Below are 14,946 nucleotides of genomic sequence, written 5' to 3' on the forward strand. Positions count from 1 at the left end.
ACTGGGCCAGGGACTCCAAGGTAACCCAGCTCGGTCAACGGTCCTCATTTATTTTGGACACAGGGATGCTTTCAGAGAAAACAAGGAGTGATGTGGCCCTGGGGAAGCCAGCAGCTCTGCTGGTGCCCCTCGGCTGAGATCCGTGGGGGGCTGGGTGGGGGGGAAGCTGCAGAGTCTCGCCCTCATGGGCAGGAGGAGACAAAGGACTGCCACCTGGCCAGGACAGGCCTCTGGAGAAGCCAGGACTCTATCTGCAGAAGCCTTTACCTCCCCGGGGCTGCCAAGCGCCCAGCTGCTGTCTCCTGAGGCTCCCACCCTCAGTGCAGAGGCCTTTGCTGGTCATCCCAGTTATCTGGGCTTCAAGAGAGAGCCAGGCTCTGGGTGACTGATCAAGGAGACACGTGTCTGGGGCATACCTCCTATGTTCATTCATTCATTCACTTATCCATTCATTTGTTCATTCATTCAATCAATTCACAAATATGTACTGAGCATTTTCCACAGGCCAGGCAGCCGTCAGGTCTTGTCTTCAAGATGCTTCCAGAGGGACATGAGGGGAAACAGACTTGAAAACACAGGTTCGTGTCCTGGAGAGAAATGTTGGAGTGATCTGACCTTACTGCTCCCTTACTTAAGGGGCTCCCTGGTACCCATGAGGCAGAGGCAGGCACAGCAGCCCAGCCTTCCTCTCCACCAGCCTCATCGCCCCTCAGTCCTCGCCCCTTGCCTGCCTCTCTGCACCCTTCAGTCCGATGCTGGCATCCCACCCTCCCCAGGGCCCCCCTTCCCCTCCTCGGAGCCTGTCCACGGGCTGCTCACTCTGTTCCGGATGGTGTTTCCCCGGGTCCCACCCGGGGCACCCATCCCAGACGTGCCCACCTCGAAGCCCTGGCAGCCCCCACCCCAGGCAAGGGTCCTCACTGCCACCTCTGTGGGCTGTAAAGGTTCACTGTCCCCCTCGCCGTCTGAGATCCTGGGGGGTGTGGCCTGGGAGCTGAGCGCATGTGCGTGTGAGCCCGGCAGGCTGGGGCCTGAACCTCTTAGTCCTGTGTGGACGGTGCAGCCAGCTGCCCTGTGCCTCAGTGTCCTCATCTGTAAAATGGGGATGACTTGGACCCTCCACCTCAGGGAGAGGACTGCGTGGATAAGAGAGCGCTGGCACGCCGTGAGGGGGTCCCAGTGTTAGCACCACTATTGCTCTGTGTGGTCACTTGATCCAATTTCTACCTTCGGGGCCTACACAGAGTTGCAAGCTGGGTGTTTGCTGATGACACGAACCAAGTGACAGGGGGAGGATTGCTGGGAAGTCTCTCTCTGTGAGCAGCTCCGGGATCCATTTCTAAGCTCCAAACACAGAAATGTCAGTTCTGGGCAAAGGGAAGGAAGAGAAGGCAGCAAGCGTGGACTTGACCCAGGCCTCCCCAAGGGGCAAGGCAGCTGCTGTCAAGGTTGCTGTGTGGACACAGCGGGGCGGAGCTGGAGGGGCCAGCTGGGGCAGGAGAGAGCTCCCACGGGGCTAAGCACGGCAGCACCAGCTCTGCCCCCAAATCCTGCCACCCCTCTGAGCCTCGGTTTCTGCTTCTGAGGAATGGGGACGCTAGTGGCTCCCCTGCAGGCTTGCCAGGGACGGAGCACCCGGGGCTTGGGAGCGCAGGATGCTGCTTGGACACCTGGGTCCCAGCTTCTCCTATAAACAGAAGGCCAGGGCGTGACAGCCCATGACAGATAAACCCTTCAGGCAGACTGGCCCTCCCACCCTGGCCCCCACCCAGTGCCAGCTGAAGGTACAAGTTCCCTCTTCGTCATTGTCTTAGAGGCTGCCCTGGCTTCTCAGTGTTAAGCCCTCATCCTAACATGGCCCCTGCCTCATTCCCCGGGCCTGGGGCCTTTGTGGTCAGAGAAGACTTGGCTGCCTCTCCTTCACTTTCAGAAAGCCCAGGGGTTTCTCCTGCTGGCCCTCCAGGCCTTCAAGAGCTGAGCCCTGCTTCCCAGCCTCTTGTTCACTCCATGTGTATTTGCTGAACATCTACTATGTGCCAAGTTCAAGGAGGAAGACAGACAGACACAATGCCCACCCTCCCATTCCTGTGGCAGGTCAAGTCCACTCCGTGCCCAGGGACCACACTCAGCGTCCTGCACAGAGTAAGGGCTTGGTGGACACCTGCTGAGTGAATGGGAGCATGGCTGCAGGGGTGGCAGAAAGCTCTCGACTTCTTGAGAGAGGCGGTAGAGCCTGGGGTGACGGGTCCAGGGTTTGGTGTCAGGTAGGCCTGATTTTGAATTCTGGCCTCACTACTTCAGCTGTGTGACCTTGGGCAAGGGAATGAGCCTCTCTGAGCATCTGAGGTCATGGCAGCTCCTGCCACAGAGGGCTGCTGACGGGATCGCACGTGTTAATGTGTGCAAAGAGAGTCTGCTGGCACAGGGCGAGATCTCAGGATTGCGTTTTTGCTTAGACGTAGACATTGTGATCACACCTGCTTTGGAGGGTGGCAGCAGAGGCTCAGAGAAATGGGTCATTTTCCTAGAATCACCAACCAGTAGCAGAGCTGGGGCTGGAGCCCAGGTCTCCACTCTAAGTCCTTCTTTTTTTTTTTTTTTTTTTTTTTTTGCGGTACGCGGGCCTCTCACTGTTTTGGCCTCTCCCGTTGCAGAGCGCAGGCTCAGCGGCCATGGCTCACGGGCCCAGCCGCTCCGCAGCATGTGGGATCTTCCCGGACCGGGGCACGAACCCGCGTCCCCTGCATCGGCAGGCGGACTCTCAACCACTGCGCCTCCAGGGAAGCCCTCTAAGTCCTTTTTTGAACCCACATCCCTCAGGAGAGGCAGACCCCAGCTCCTCCTGGACTCCCGCTCAGGAACGACTCTAGGGGAAAGGCAGCCTCAATTCACCTGGGGATGCTGGGCCCTGTTCCCCCGAACACACCCCAAGGTACAGCAGCAACATCGCTGGGGGCTGACCCACTGACAGCCCCGGTGCCCGAGGGAACAGTCACCGTGCTCGGAAGAGGTCTGGGAGCACAGGACCCCCTTCCCGGGACACCCTGCACCGCGCTGAGCGGGCTCCACGCAGCCACCGTGATGCTCCCAGACAAACCAGACACCAAAGGAGCCACACAGATAAGCCTGGGCTCTTCTCAGGAGTATAGACTCTGGTGGGTTTTGAGACTGGAGCACCCAGCGGAATTCAGAGCCAGCGCCTAGACCAGGAGCTGCCCAAAGCTGGAAGAAGTTCTGTATGCGAGCAGAATAAAGGACCCCGGATCCCTGAAGTTCTGGGTTTAAGGTTCCTTCAAGGGGCTGCCCGTGGGAGGCAGAGAGGCTGTGAGCTTAGACAGCATTATTATTATTAGCAGTAGTAGTATTACTGTTTCTACCCAGCACTTAAATGGCACTCACTGTGTGCCAGAAACTGAATCCTGTACCTTACAAAGAGGCACTCAGTGAGGCAGGTCCTATCACCATCCCTATTTTACAGAGGAGCCTACACAAATGAACTCATTCTCCTTCCCCCAGAAAACTCCTATTTATCCTTCAAAACCCTGCTAGGGCATCCTTGGCCTGATCACCTGGTGGAGTCCATTGCTCCTCACTCTGCCTCACTTGGATGCAGAGCCCCATCTCCCACGTTTTTCTGAGTCTGAATCCCTGGTGTCCCCACGTGTCTGGCACAGACAAGGGGTCAAGATGGGCTTGCCTAATGGGATAACAAAGGCTGTGGCACCTCTTCTCCTCATTCCCACAGGGCCTCCTGCAGGAAGAGGTTGCTTTTCTCCCTCCTAGGTGGCCAGGATGACTTCAAGGGCCTGTCCTCCAGAGGTGAGTCTGGGCAGGCTGCTGCTTCAGTTCAACCCCAGCTCACCCTTCCAGGAAGCTACTGGTGGGGTATACTCAGAGGGGATCTCCAGCTTCCAGGGATGGCTGCAGGGTACATGAGGAGAAGCCATAGGACCAGAAGAACGGCTGCTTTCTGGGAGGGGCAGGCTTATCTAAGATGCTTATTTTCCCCACTTTCTTGTAAACATATTACAACAATCAGACCTCAGGCATGCTTGCACTTTGCAACTTCTCCAGGCTGTGCCCCACACCCAGGCCTCGTTTGATTTTTGCAACACCGTGAGCTTGGCTAGAAGGTATCATCATTCCCACTTTACAGGAGAGGAAATTGAGGCTCCACAGGAGCGCGACGCGGGGTGGGCAACTGATATTCTGAATCTAGATCCCAAACCCCAGCCCTTCCGCCCCCTTGCCTGGGTCTCTCTGTGCGTCTGTGGACTGTCGCGGGCTTCATGCTGTGGTGGGCAGGCCTGGGGACTTCCTAAATTCTGCCACCATTTCTGGACTGGGCACACGGGCTCTTGGGAGAGGGCACCCTGGTCGTCGTCTCTCTCTGGTTCTCTGGAAGATTCAGAAGTTCAAAGCGAGCAGGGCTGCAAATGGGTGGTGCAGAGGTGGGTGCCTGAGGGCTGGCGGGCAGGCTGGGGAGTCTCCCGTTGTACCCCAGGGAGGCAGGCCGGCGAGCTGCTTCCCCTTCCCCGCATCCCATCACCCACCCCCCCGCCCCGCCCCTCCCAGCACAGCCCTCAGAGGCCTTTCATTCGCGGAGGGCGAGCCAGACACGGGCGCACTAGCAGAGGATGTTTTCTTGCCCAGTGGACAAAACATTTCTGGCGCGTTCAGGAGGGGACTGAACACTCTGTCCACTTTGGCGGCCTTCGGGATTCCTGGACGGACACAAGTGTGCTTTCACATGCAACAAGATTAATTGCACAGCCTCCCTCCCTGCCCCCCTCCCTCCCGCCTCCTCCGATCCCCACCTCTCATCCCCTCCCTTGTCCCTGGTCGCCTGCTCTACTCCGGAGCAGACTTTGGAGAAATCATTCCAAGTGGCCTCAGGAAGTGAACACTTGGATCACGTGACTCTCGCCACAGGCCTCCTCGGTGGGGAGAGGGGATGAGAAACACCCCCTAACCCTGAGTCCTGTGGACCCCAACAGTCTCATGCTGGGACATCTTGGCCTGCTTGATGGGGTTGGCCTCTGGCCTGACACGGTGGCCTCCATCCAAAGGTTGGTCTTACTGGTGCCTCCCTGGAACTTCCCTGGTTCACTGGGATTTCCAGAGGTTTGGGAACCTTTCAGAACCAGCCCCCTAAAATGAACTGTGGTCTCAGGCCCGGTCCCCTGTGGCCTTCTGTGCTCCATTAGAAGAGGCTGGCATCAGGTGGCCAAAGTGGGACCAGGACGGAAAAGCAGGGAAGAAAGGGTGAGGTCTGTGTCCATGCCTCCCAGGGGACGGCCCTGGCACTAGGGCTTGCTCCAAGGGGCGCTCACTGCAGAGCTGTCCTGGGAGTCTCGAGGTTGGTTTTAGACCCTGCCTATACCAGGGGAACATTCCACAAGCCTCGGGTGCCTGCAGGATGCCCTGAAGTCAGGGCCAGGCTGCCACCCCAGGTGGGTTGGATGCTTTGGAAATCGGACTCCCACTCTCGCTTCACTCGAGGAAGAGCAGGCCTGGGCTGCGCAGGGGGAAGTGGCAAAGCCGCTGAACAAAGGGCCGTGGGCCAGTGCCAGGGCCCCCGAACCCGCTGGGGCGAGATGCACTCCAGCGGGAGGCAGGCTGCTAACCAGTAAGCAAGTTGTAAAAACCCAACTCAGACACAACATCTGGCAGCTGCTTCAAATAGTTCTCTGTCTGAAGTTGGAGTTGCTCGCAGCCCTCCAGTAAATCAAACCATGTGCAAAGAGGAGCCCTGGGCCGACCTGAGACACCCTGCTTGGCCCGGTCCCAGCCTCGCCCCCGTCTCTCTTGCTCTTTAAATAGCCCGGGGTTCACATTCCATTTCCTTGTACAGATCAGCACAAGCGGGGCCTGGCTGGAGAGGCTGCAGGGATGCGAGCTGCCTCCCCCCACCCACCCCGTCCCAGAGAAAGATGGAGGAAAGTGGGCAGTAAGACCCCACGGGGAACTTGGCACTCGGGCCTCCCATCCCTGGCTCGGTTTCCGATGACCGCTGAGCAATGTCCACGCCTTTCCAGACCTTGCGACCCACTCACTATAGCCACTCAGAGGGAGACCCAGAGAGAGGGGCCACATCCTCTGTCTGTGGTCACGCTTCAAGTTCTCTCCACATCCGCTGTGGTTTCCACACACAGCCTGGGCACCTACCTCATAGAAGACGCCCATCAATTCCAGAGCAGATCTGCTCTCGTGGGACTGGCCACCAGAGGCTGGGACAGGCGGGCCATGGCGCCGTAGCTAATAACTCTGGGAATTCTTGCCTTTTTGGAAGCACCCCTCATAGGTCTGGCACTGGGCTGTTTACCACCTTCCTCATTTCATAAAGTCTCATCGTCACCCTATGAGTGGGTATTATTATGAACTCTGCTCTAGAGATGTGTGTAGACGGTTGAATGGTAGAAAGATAGGTCTGCGTCCCAACCCTGGAACCTGTGAATGTGACTTTCTTTGGAAAAAGAGCCTTAGATGCCATCCAGTTAAGGATCTGAAGATGATTTCATCCTGGATAATCCAGGTGGGCTCTAAATCCAGGGACAATTGTCCTTATAAGATAGATACGGAGACACAGAGGGGAGAAGGGCATGTGACAACGGGGACAGAGATTGGAGGGATGCAGCCGCAAGCCGGGGAAAGCCTGAAGCCACCAGACGCTGGGAGAGGCAGGAAGGCTTCTCCCCGAGAGCCTCCGGAGGGAACACGGCTCTGTCCACACCTTGATTTTAGACTTCTGGCTTCCAGAACTGTAAAAGAATAAATGTGTGTTGTTTTAAACCCCCCAGTGTCTGGTAACTCACCGTGGCAGCCTCCAAACACTAATACAATGTGGAGATTGGGGGTCAGAGAGAGTGAGCGAGACCATGCAGCTCTTAACTGCTGGGTAGCCTGCCGCCCTGATTATGAGACTGGTTTTTAGAAAAGTGACCTCATTTCCATCCAGGAGGACAGGCGCTCCCAGGCCCAGGCAATTTCCCTGCAAGATGCCCTCCCGGAAAAGTCTCGTTTCTGACAGCGGCTTCAGGAGAGTTTGTAGCACAGACAAGAGTCTCTGGGCGCCCCAGGCGGTGTGCGAATAATCACATCGGCTGCTTTTACTGACCACTTACTATGGGCGGGGCCGTGCTCGAAGTTTTTTACAGACGTACGTTAAAATGGTGAATTTGATGTTATGTGTATCTCACCTCAATTTTTAAAAAGAGCCGGCTGGAAAGTGGAGAGGCAGGGATGCCTTGTACCAGGTTCCCTGATGTGCCCTGCCCTAAGCACACGGTGTCTCAGTGGACCCCCCCGGGAGGAAAGTATTGTTCTCACTTCACAGATGGGGACAACAAGGCTCCTGGGGTTCTCGTTCCCTTCCGGGCAGCAAGGAGGGTAACTGGGCACGAATCCCGGGCTGTCCTGGCTCCGGAGTCCAGGCCCTTCCCCTGTCAACACGCGAACCAGCAGGAAGGTGAGGTTCTTTGTTTTTTGGCTGAAAAAACCCTCACCCTTTCTTCCCTGCTTTTCCGTCCTGGTCCCACTTTGGCCACCTGATGCCAGCCCTCTACCTGCAGTCATCAGCAGCCCAACGGTGGCTTTGCTTAACTGAAATCATTGGGAAGGTACTTCATAAACGGGCTCTGGTTGAAAATTTTTCAAAAGATGGGGCCTGGGGGTGCAGGTGGGAGGGGGAACGGAACGTCTGCTCCCTATGCCGTGAAGAGACAGGGGCGGTCCAGGGGGTCGCCGGTCTGGGTGGGCGCTGAGCTTGTGGGAAGGAGGCGAGAGCATCTCCGGAGTGTCCAGCCCTGATGGAAGGCACGAGGGCAATGGCGCCTCTCAGCTCCTGGTTCAGCTTTCCGGGGTCTGATTTCCCTGGGGAAAGCGAGGCTCGGGACAAGAGCCCGGGCCTGAGGTTTCCCCGCCCCCACTCCGGTGCTTCCCCTTGGACCCACTCCGTTCACTCCTCCGAGACAAGGGCCTCTGCGCCTGCGTGAGCTCTCTGGGGCTGTTGCTCACGCTCTGAAACAGTGGGTGGAGCTGAATCCCATGGAACCTCCCACACCAGTGCTCGCCAAGCTTCTCTGGGTCACGGCCCCTTGCAGGTCTCTGAAGGAAATGGGGACCAGCAGGGGGTTCTGTATGGGTCCAACTCTGCAGGAGACTCTGGGGCCCCAGGGGACAACGTCTCAAAATCAGCTACAGGGTGTTTCAAGATGCAGATTCCCAGGCTCCACCTACTGCATCAAAGTTTCTGAGATTTTGCTTTCTCCCCAAGGTCACCTGGTGATTCAGAGGCAGGAGGTACTTGAACTTCAAGTTAAGGTCCCCGGACTAGGTCTTCTTACTCCTGTGCTTCTCTAGAACACATTCTTAGGGGCGGCTGGAAGGTCCACCCTCAGAAGAGCCAGGGAAGGGATTCGTGAGGCCTTTGCCTTTTCTGCTTACAAAGTAGACCCAAACAGGCTGCCGCTGGGCTGGGTGGGAAGACAGACCCGGGGCAAGGTCAGTGCCACCTTCCGTCTAGCCAGCTGCCCTCGGCCTGGGCTTTTCTGGCAGGAACATCCCCTCTGCCCAGGAATAGCACTATCAGACCAGCAGCTGTTCTCTCGCCCAGGAAGAAAAGTTCCAGAGAAGTGTTAGCTCTCTCTTTTAGAAAGAAAGAGAGAGAGAGAGAGAAAGAAGAAAGAAAGAAAAGAAAGAGAGAGGGAGAGAAAAAGAGAAAGAGAGAGAGAGAGAAAGAAAGAAAGAGAGAAAGAGAGAGAGAGAGAGAAAGAGAAAGAAAGAAAGGGAGAGAGAGAGAGAGAAAGAAAGAAAGAAAGAAAGAGAGAGAGGGAGAGAAATAAAAGAACGAGAGAGAGAGAGAAAGAAAGAAAGAAAGAAAGAGAGAAAGAAAGAGAGAGAGAAAGAAAGAAAGAAAGAAAGAAAAGAAAAAGTCAGAGCCCCATGGAGGGCTCGGAGGGCCGAAGCTGGGACAGGATCTGCCGAGTACACCAGGAGGATGCTCGGGCAGTCCTGCCCGGCGGCAGCTGGACCCAAGAAACCCTCAGCGTGCCCTGAGCGGCTTCCTCCAAGCTTGCTAGGCCAGGACATCATTTGTTGATTCTACAGCCCAATCCCTAGCTCATGATTTCCTCCCGGGTTGCCATGGCCCCGCGCAGAAAACACAGCAAACTCCTGGCCCCAGGCAGCTCATTTATTTCAAATATTCCTTGCAGCTGGCCTCCAACCATGTTTGGGTGTCTGGACTGGAGCATGAACTAATTGCTCTGTCTTCGGCCCCCTCCCCAGCTCCCCCTGCATACTTTATGGTTCAGTAAATCCACATTCCTCGTCTCGCCGCGGAGGAGCTGGAGGGCGGGCGGGTGGGAAGCCGTGTGCGGGAGACGGACGGCAGAAGGAGGGGGCTCTTGCCATCTATGGCAAAGCCGAAAGCCTGCTACCTGCTCGAAGGCAGGGTATTAATTACAACCACATGGGCCAGTCTGCACGGTGGTTTTATTAAGACCACTCCCTTCAACATAAAACCCTGCTCCCCTAGAAGTCTCCCAGCAGCACAAAGGCCCTTATTTTCCCTGAGCGTCTACCGCCGCCCCCTGCCCTGCCCCCCCGCCTCCCCCTTCTCCTCCCCCTGCCATCCCCTCGTAAGCAAGCCCGAGTTCCAACCCAGACATGAACTCCAATCTAAAAATAATTTCAGCCCCGCCCCCCCCCCCCCCCCCCCCCCGCTTTTCCTCCAACTGCATGTGGGGAAGGCATCTAGGGGTCCCTTTTCTCCATACGCACCTTGATCTCTGGAGACTTTACCTGGGAAGAAAGAGTATTTGTCAGGAGGTTGCTTGAGGAATGTTCGGTTCATTCTCAGAGACCAATTCCAATCCGGGAGCTGCCATTGTCCAGAAGTGCAGGAGCTAGGAAGGCATTTGCTCGCATGCTTGTTAATAGGCCCGGCTATTCTAAAGCTTTACTGCGCTCTTGCTCCCCTCCTCCAAGGTGGGCACTACGGTGACTGTCATTTTGCAGAGGCTCATCCCAGATCACACGGCTCGTGAGGGTCACAGCAACACTGGGACCCAGGTCTGACTCAGGAGGCCACGTGCTCCTCGCAGGTCCAACCCAGCCACACACCGAAAGAATTTCCCTTCACCCTGCAACTTTTCCAGAGGCTGACACGGTGGCCAAAAGTGGTCTCCAAACTCTCTTAGACAAGGTCACTTGGGGAGTTGGAGAAAACTGCACATTCCTGGGCCTGGCCCCAGAAATGTTGATTCAGTCCATCTCAGGCAGGGCACTGAGACGAGCATCTTAAAAAACACCTCCCAGCTGGGGCTGACGCAGGTGGCCTGAGGAAAGCTGGCCAGGAGGCTCTCAGAGAAAGGGACACGGGACCTTGGTGCCAGGGGTCTTGGGCCCTCAGACCAGGGTACTTTTCCCAGCACCACCAGATCCTGACATGCCTTTAGAATTTAAAGTGCCCAAAGGGAGCTGAATGCACTCGTTAATTCTCTGGAAACCAGTCATGGATCATATCTAGTAAACCTCTTGACTCTTCACTTATCACTCGCCAATCCTCTAAGCCGGAATTTCCTGTCTTCTCTGCTGGGGTGTGGAGTGGGGGGACTCTGCCCACAGCAGCTGGCAGAACGGGTTCACTCAGCATCCCTGTGCGCTTGGCTCTGGGGACACAAAGACGAATGAAGGACCAGCTCCTCCCACTGAGTGCCCAGCGCTTGGGCTCCGAGCCCACATCTGGGCTCCAAAAAGCCCAGTCAACTCAACGGCAAGCCAGAGGCGCTCGCTCATGTGCAGAATCCTTTCTACTAGGTCAGCAGTTCCCTTGCTCTGAGCTGCAGGCTCAGAAACTTCTGAAAAAGGATGGGGATGGTCTAGGATCCCCCCTCTGGGATTCTCGTTCTCCTCCATCTGGGGCTCCAGCTGGCATCCCACCCTCTGCTAAGGGGTCGGGCGGGGGGGAACCACCCAATTATCTGTTGAAAACCATGGACCCGCCCTTTTCCCTTCCCCCAAAGCACAAAGAGGGATTCCGAAGTGTTTGTGTATTTTAATAAACTTTCCTTTATTAGGTGACTATTATCAACCATCATAAAATAGAACGGGAGTTTCAAAACTGTACAGGCCACAAGGCTCCGGGCTGAGAGGAAAGAAAGGTGGGGTCGAGGTTCAGGGAGCTGTGGGGGCGGAGGTGCAGAGAGATGGCAAGGACCCCGGTGATTTGCCCAGCGTCCGTGGGAGACGGTTGGGTCAAGGCGATAAGGCTGGGATCTGTATAAGTGAGACCCTCTCGTGTGTAACATTCATCAGAACATGACCCACCCCGAAACAGGAGTGAGGAAAATCTTTCAAAGTCTAACAGGTTAGGTTCCCCCCACCCGCTGGGGGACATAAAACCTCCAAATAATAAGGGGGTAATTTACATTCCTCACCCAGTCTTGGCGCCAATTTTGTGCTTTAAAAAATATACTCCACTGGAAGACGTTTTTTTCTTTTTTTTTTAAAAGGTACCCTACAGCAGCTGTTTAAAACACAATTCTTACAGACAAATATATATGCATATATATTAAACATTTTAAACAAATAAAGTCATCTACTGTACCTGTACAGAAATGAGAAGGCAGATTCTAAGAGAGTCGACTTCAAGACATAAGAAACGGTGACTGTGCCGGCAGGTGCTGGGGTCTGCTACACGGGGGAGTTGTGCATGGGAGGGTGCGTCCCTCTCCTGCTGGCTGTCCGCCCCGACCCCTGCCCCACCTCACGGCTCTGGGGCACCATGATGAACCCGGACAGGGGCACCAAGCGGAGACCTGCACTGGCTTCTAGGACACGCAACTCCGCTCTGGTCTCCCCCACCCCGCCCTGCCCCCGGCCTCTCAGGGGATGGAGAGTCACTCATCCTCCCATCTCGGTTCGGGTGGTCCTCAGGGAAGCTAGAGCTTCCGAGGATGCACGTGGCAAACCTCGGGTAGGAAAGCAAAAACAAAACCCAACCCACACCGAAAAACCCCACAGAAGACTAAAGAAAGAAAACCACGCGCAAAGACGGATGAGCCCCAGCGATGGGTGGCTGCCTGGAGAGATACGGGGAGCTGCCGCTGCCCGTGCGGACGGGTCCCCCAAGGCAGTCATATTGCACGTGAGGCTGATGCCCCCTCAGGGGCCCACTCGGGCACTCGGAGCAGAGCCCCCTGGAAACTGTAGGTCAAGGGACCCAGACAAAGACACCCCTGTGCCCACGTGGGGACACACGACAGACACGACCCAGCGAAAAGGCCAGGTGAGGCACACCCATCCCAGGGAGGGGCAGGTGGAAGAAAAGCAACAGAACACTCCAGAGAGAGGTGACCCGAACAAGGTGTCCTTTCTAAGTGGAATAAATAAATGGCTTTTGTTATTGTTAAAAGAATAAATACAGGGTACGGGGGCACCGACAGCCAGGACTAATGCTGGGTGCTCACGTGCCTGGGGAAGGTCCCGGTTTGGTTTCTGCCTCGGTGGCCACGGTGAGCTCCTGACGTCCTGAGCTTCGTCCGGCGCGGCTGCCCCGCTGGGCGGGCACCGGCCCTCATCTAAGCACCTCTTGGCACCCCCGGGATCTGCTCTCGGCGCCATGGGACCTGGCAGGTGCGGGGGCACCCAGGCCACCCCGAGAGCAGATCGGAGCTCAGTGTAGTTTATCCTCTGTGTCCTCTTCCCAGGAGGGGCTGTGAGGCGGCATGCGGGGAACTTCTGCCAGTGTCCGGAAGGGGGACAGAGGGGCCCGTGTCCAGAGCAGTCCGTGTCCGGCGGGGCAGCCGGGGAGGCTGCAGAGGAAGGGCAGGACTTCCATGCCGCAGACGCTGGTCCAGGGCGCGGGCACGGCGGTGGCTCAGTGAGTTGGCGCCGGGGTGGACGGGGGCAGCCGTGCTGGCGGTCCCGGGTGGGGCATCACTGGTAGTGGAGGTAGGCCTTGAGGGAGGCAGGCAGTGGCAGCGCGTGGATCTCACCCAGGCGCTCCTTCCCCAGGGCCAGGCGCACCGAGCGGCGGCACAGATCCATGAGCGGCAGGGGCTCCGCTGCGGAGACCGAGGAGAGACAGAGGACGCTGTGTTAGCACAGCTCTAGGTGGTTCTAGAACAAACAACACTGACAACAGCAATAGCATCGTTAATACTAGTTTTAACGCCCAGACGAGATGACTCCAGATTAACTCATTTTACACTTTAAGTGAATTCTTAGTTGCTAGCATGGAGAACTCACTGGACCAGGCCCCTTTGGAAGCCCTCCTTTAATCCTCACAGCGGTTTATTATGAATGATTTGATAATCCCAGGGAGTTATACAGTGACCATCATCCCCATTTTGCCAATGAGGAAACTGAGGGACAGAATCCAAATAACTTGCCCAGGGCCACACCGCTGGTAGGACACGGAACAAGCATTCCAAGCCAGGCCGTCCCTGCTCTAACCCATCAAACTAAAGGCCCCCTCAGTGCACGTCCATCCGGGACACACAGGATGGACTCTCCCCTGCACGTACCCCCAGCGCCAGACCCCACGCGGACCTTTAGGAGGGGAATCATGTCGTGTTAACCCACTGCTCAGGGGACTGTTCTCCAGTCCCTCTTACAGCTGAGGGCGCTCAGGCACAGAGGAGACCGAATTGCCAGGGCTACAGGCTGGGATCCGAATCCCAGCAGTCTGGGCCCAGCGCACGGCAGAGCTGCCTCAGGAATCTGGATTCGAGAAGGCTTCTAGCTGCAGCCTGCGAGGGCACCTGTGTCCTTGTGTCCCGGAGGGCCTGGGACCTAGCTTCCTGCAAGAGAGGCTCCGTGCAGCCCGCATCTCAGATAAATTCTCAGCTCCAGAAGGAACCGGAAAGTCATGGCCTCCAAGGCCCTGGAGGCTGCTGGGAGCATGGTGGGCCCTGCTCACCCTGGACCTCCTGGAGCTGACTCCTCCTAGCTCTCGTACAGGTGAGCACACCGAAACAGCCTGGGGTCCCCCCACGGTGTCCTGGACAGGCAAAGAGGTGAAATGAGGGCATATGTGGCCTCATCCACGGTCTCCCCCAACTCCTTTGTGAACAAAATAAAGGTCAGACCGAAAAACTGAGAAACCCCCCACCATTTCCCTTGAGATCCCATTCCACCAATAAAAAGTGGACGCAAGTTCTGTAATATTCACCAGTGTGTCTCAGAATATTAAAAATAACATTTAAAAATTCAGTTATTGGGAATTCCCTGGCGGTCCAGTGGCTAGGACTTGGTGCTTTCACCGCCGAGGGCTTGGGTTCAACCCCTGGTCGGGGAACTAAGATCCCGCAAGCCACATGGCTCAGCCATAAATAAATAAATTAAATTAAATTAAATTAAATAATCAAAATTCGGTGATTGAAGGCCAAATCCTAAGGCTGGGGGCATTGGGGGAAACGGGGAGCAACTGAGTAGGGGCTCCGTTTGGGGCGATGAACGCATTCTAAGATGGCCTGCAGCAATGGCTGCAGTCGTGAGCATGCAGCAGACCACTGCATCATGCGCCTTAATGGGTGAAACATATGGCATGTGAATTCTATCGCAATAAAGCTGCCATTAAAAAAAAACAAAAAGTGCTTCCCTGGTAGCACAGTGGTTGAGAGTCCGCCTGCCAATGCAGGGGACGCGGGTTCGTGCCCCGGTCCGGGAGGATCCCACATGCCGTGGAGCGGCTGGGCCCGTGAGCCATGGCCGCTGAGCCTGCGCGTCCGGAGCCTGTGCTCCGCAACGGGAGAGGCCACAACAGTGAGAGGCCTGCGTACCGCAAAAAAAAAGAAAAATAAAAAAGAATACATCTTAGGCTTGATAGTGCATTTACTAAATTCCACGCTTTAAAAGAAGACAAACGATGGCTCTTCATCTCCCATGGGCAGTCACAGGAGACGGGATGGAAGTAGTAAATGTTTTTCATGGAAAGCT

At 56.2% G+C, this 14,946-nt stretch overlaps 1 protein-coding gene across 3 annotated transcripts in view; it reads right to left on the reverse strand.

Annotated features, from left to right (window-relative positions):
• Window positions 1-11,049: 11,049 nt before the first annotated feature.
• SPSB1 (splA/ryanodine receptor domain and SOCS box containing 1) overlaps window positions 11,050-14,946 on the reverse strand; it is a 69,445-nt gene continuing 65,548 nt past the window's right edge. For all 3 annotated transcript variants that reach the window (XM_033843707.2, XM_073796523.1, XM_073796518.1), the window contains exon 3: window positions 11,050-13,070. In XM_033843707.2, the coding sequence (XP_033699598.1) occupies window positions 12,943-13,070 (128 nt within the window). In that variant the 3' untranslated portion in view covers window positions 11,050-12,942. The remainder of the gene's footprint in view (window positions 13,071-14,946) is intronic.

Source organism: Tursiops truncatus, chromosome 1, assembly GCF_011762595.2.
Source record: "Tursiops truncatus isolate mTurTru1 chromosome 1, mTurTru1.mat.Y, whole genome shotgun sequence".
Lineage (NCBI taxonomy): Eukaryota > Metazoa > Chordata > Mammalia > Artiodactyla > Delphinidae > Tursiops > Tursiops truncatus.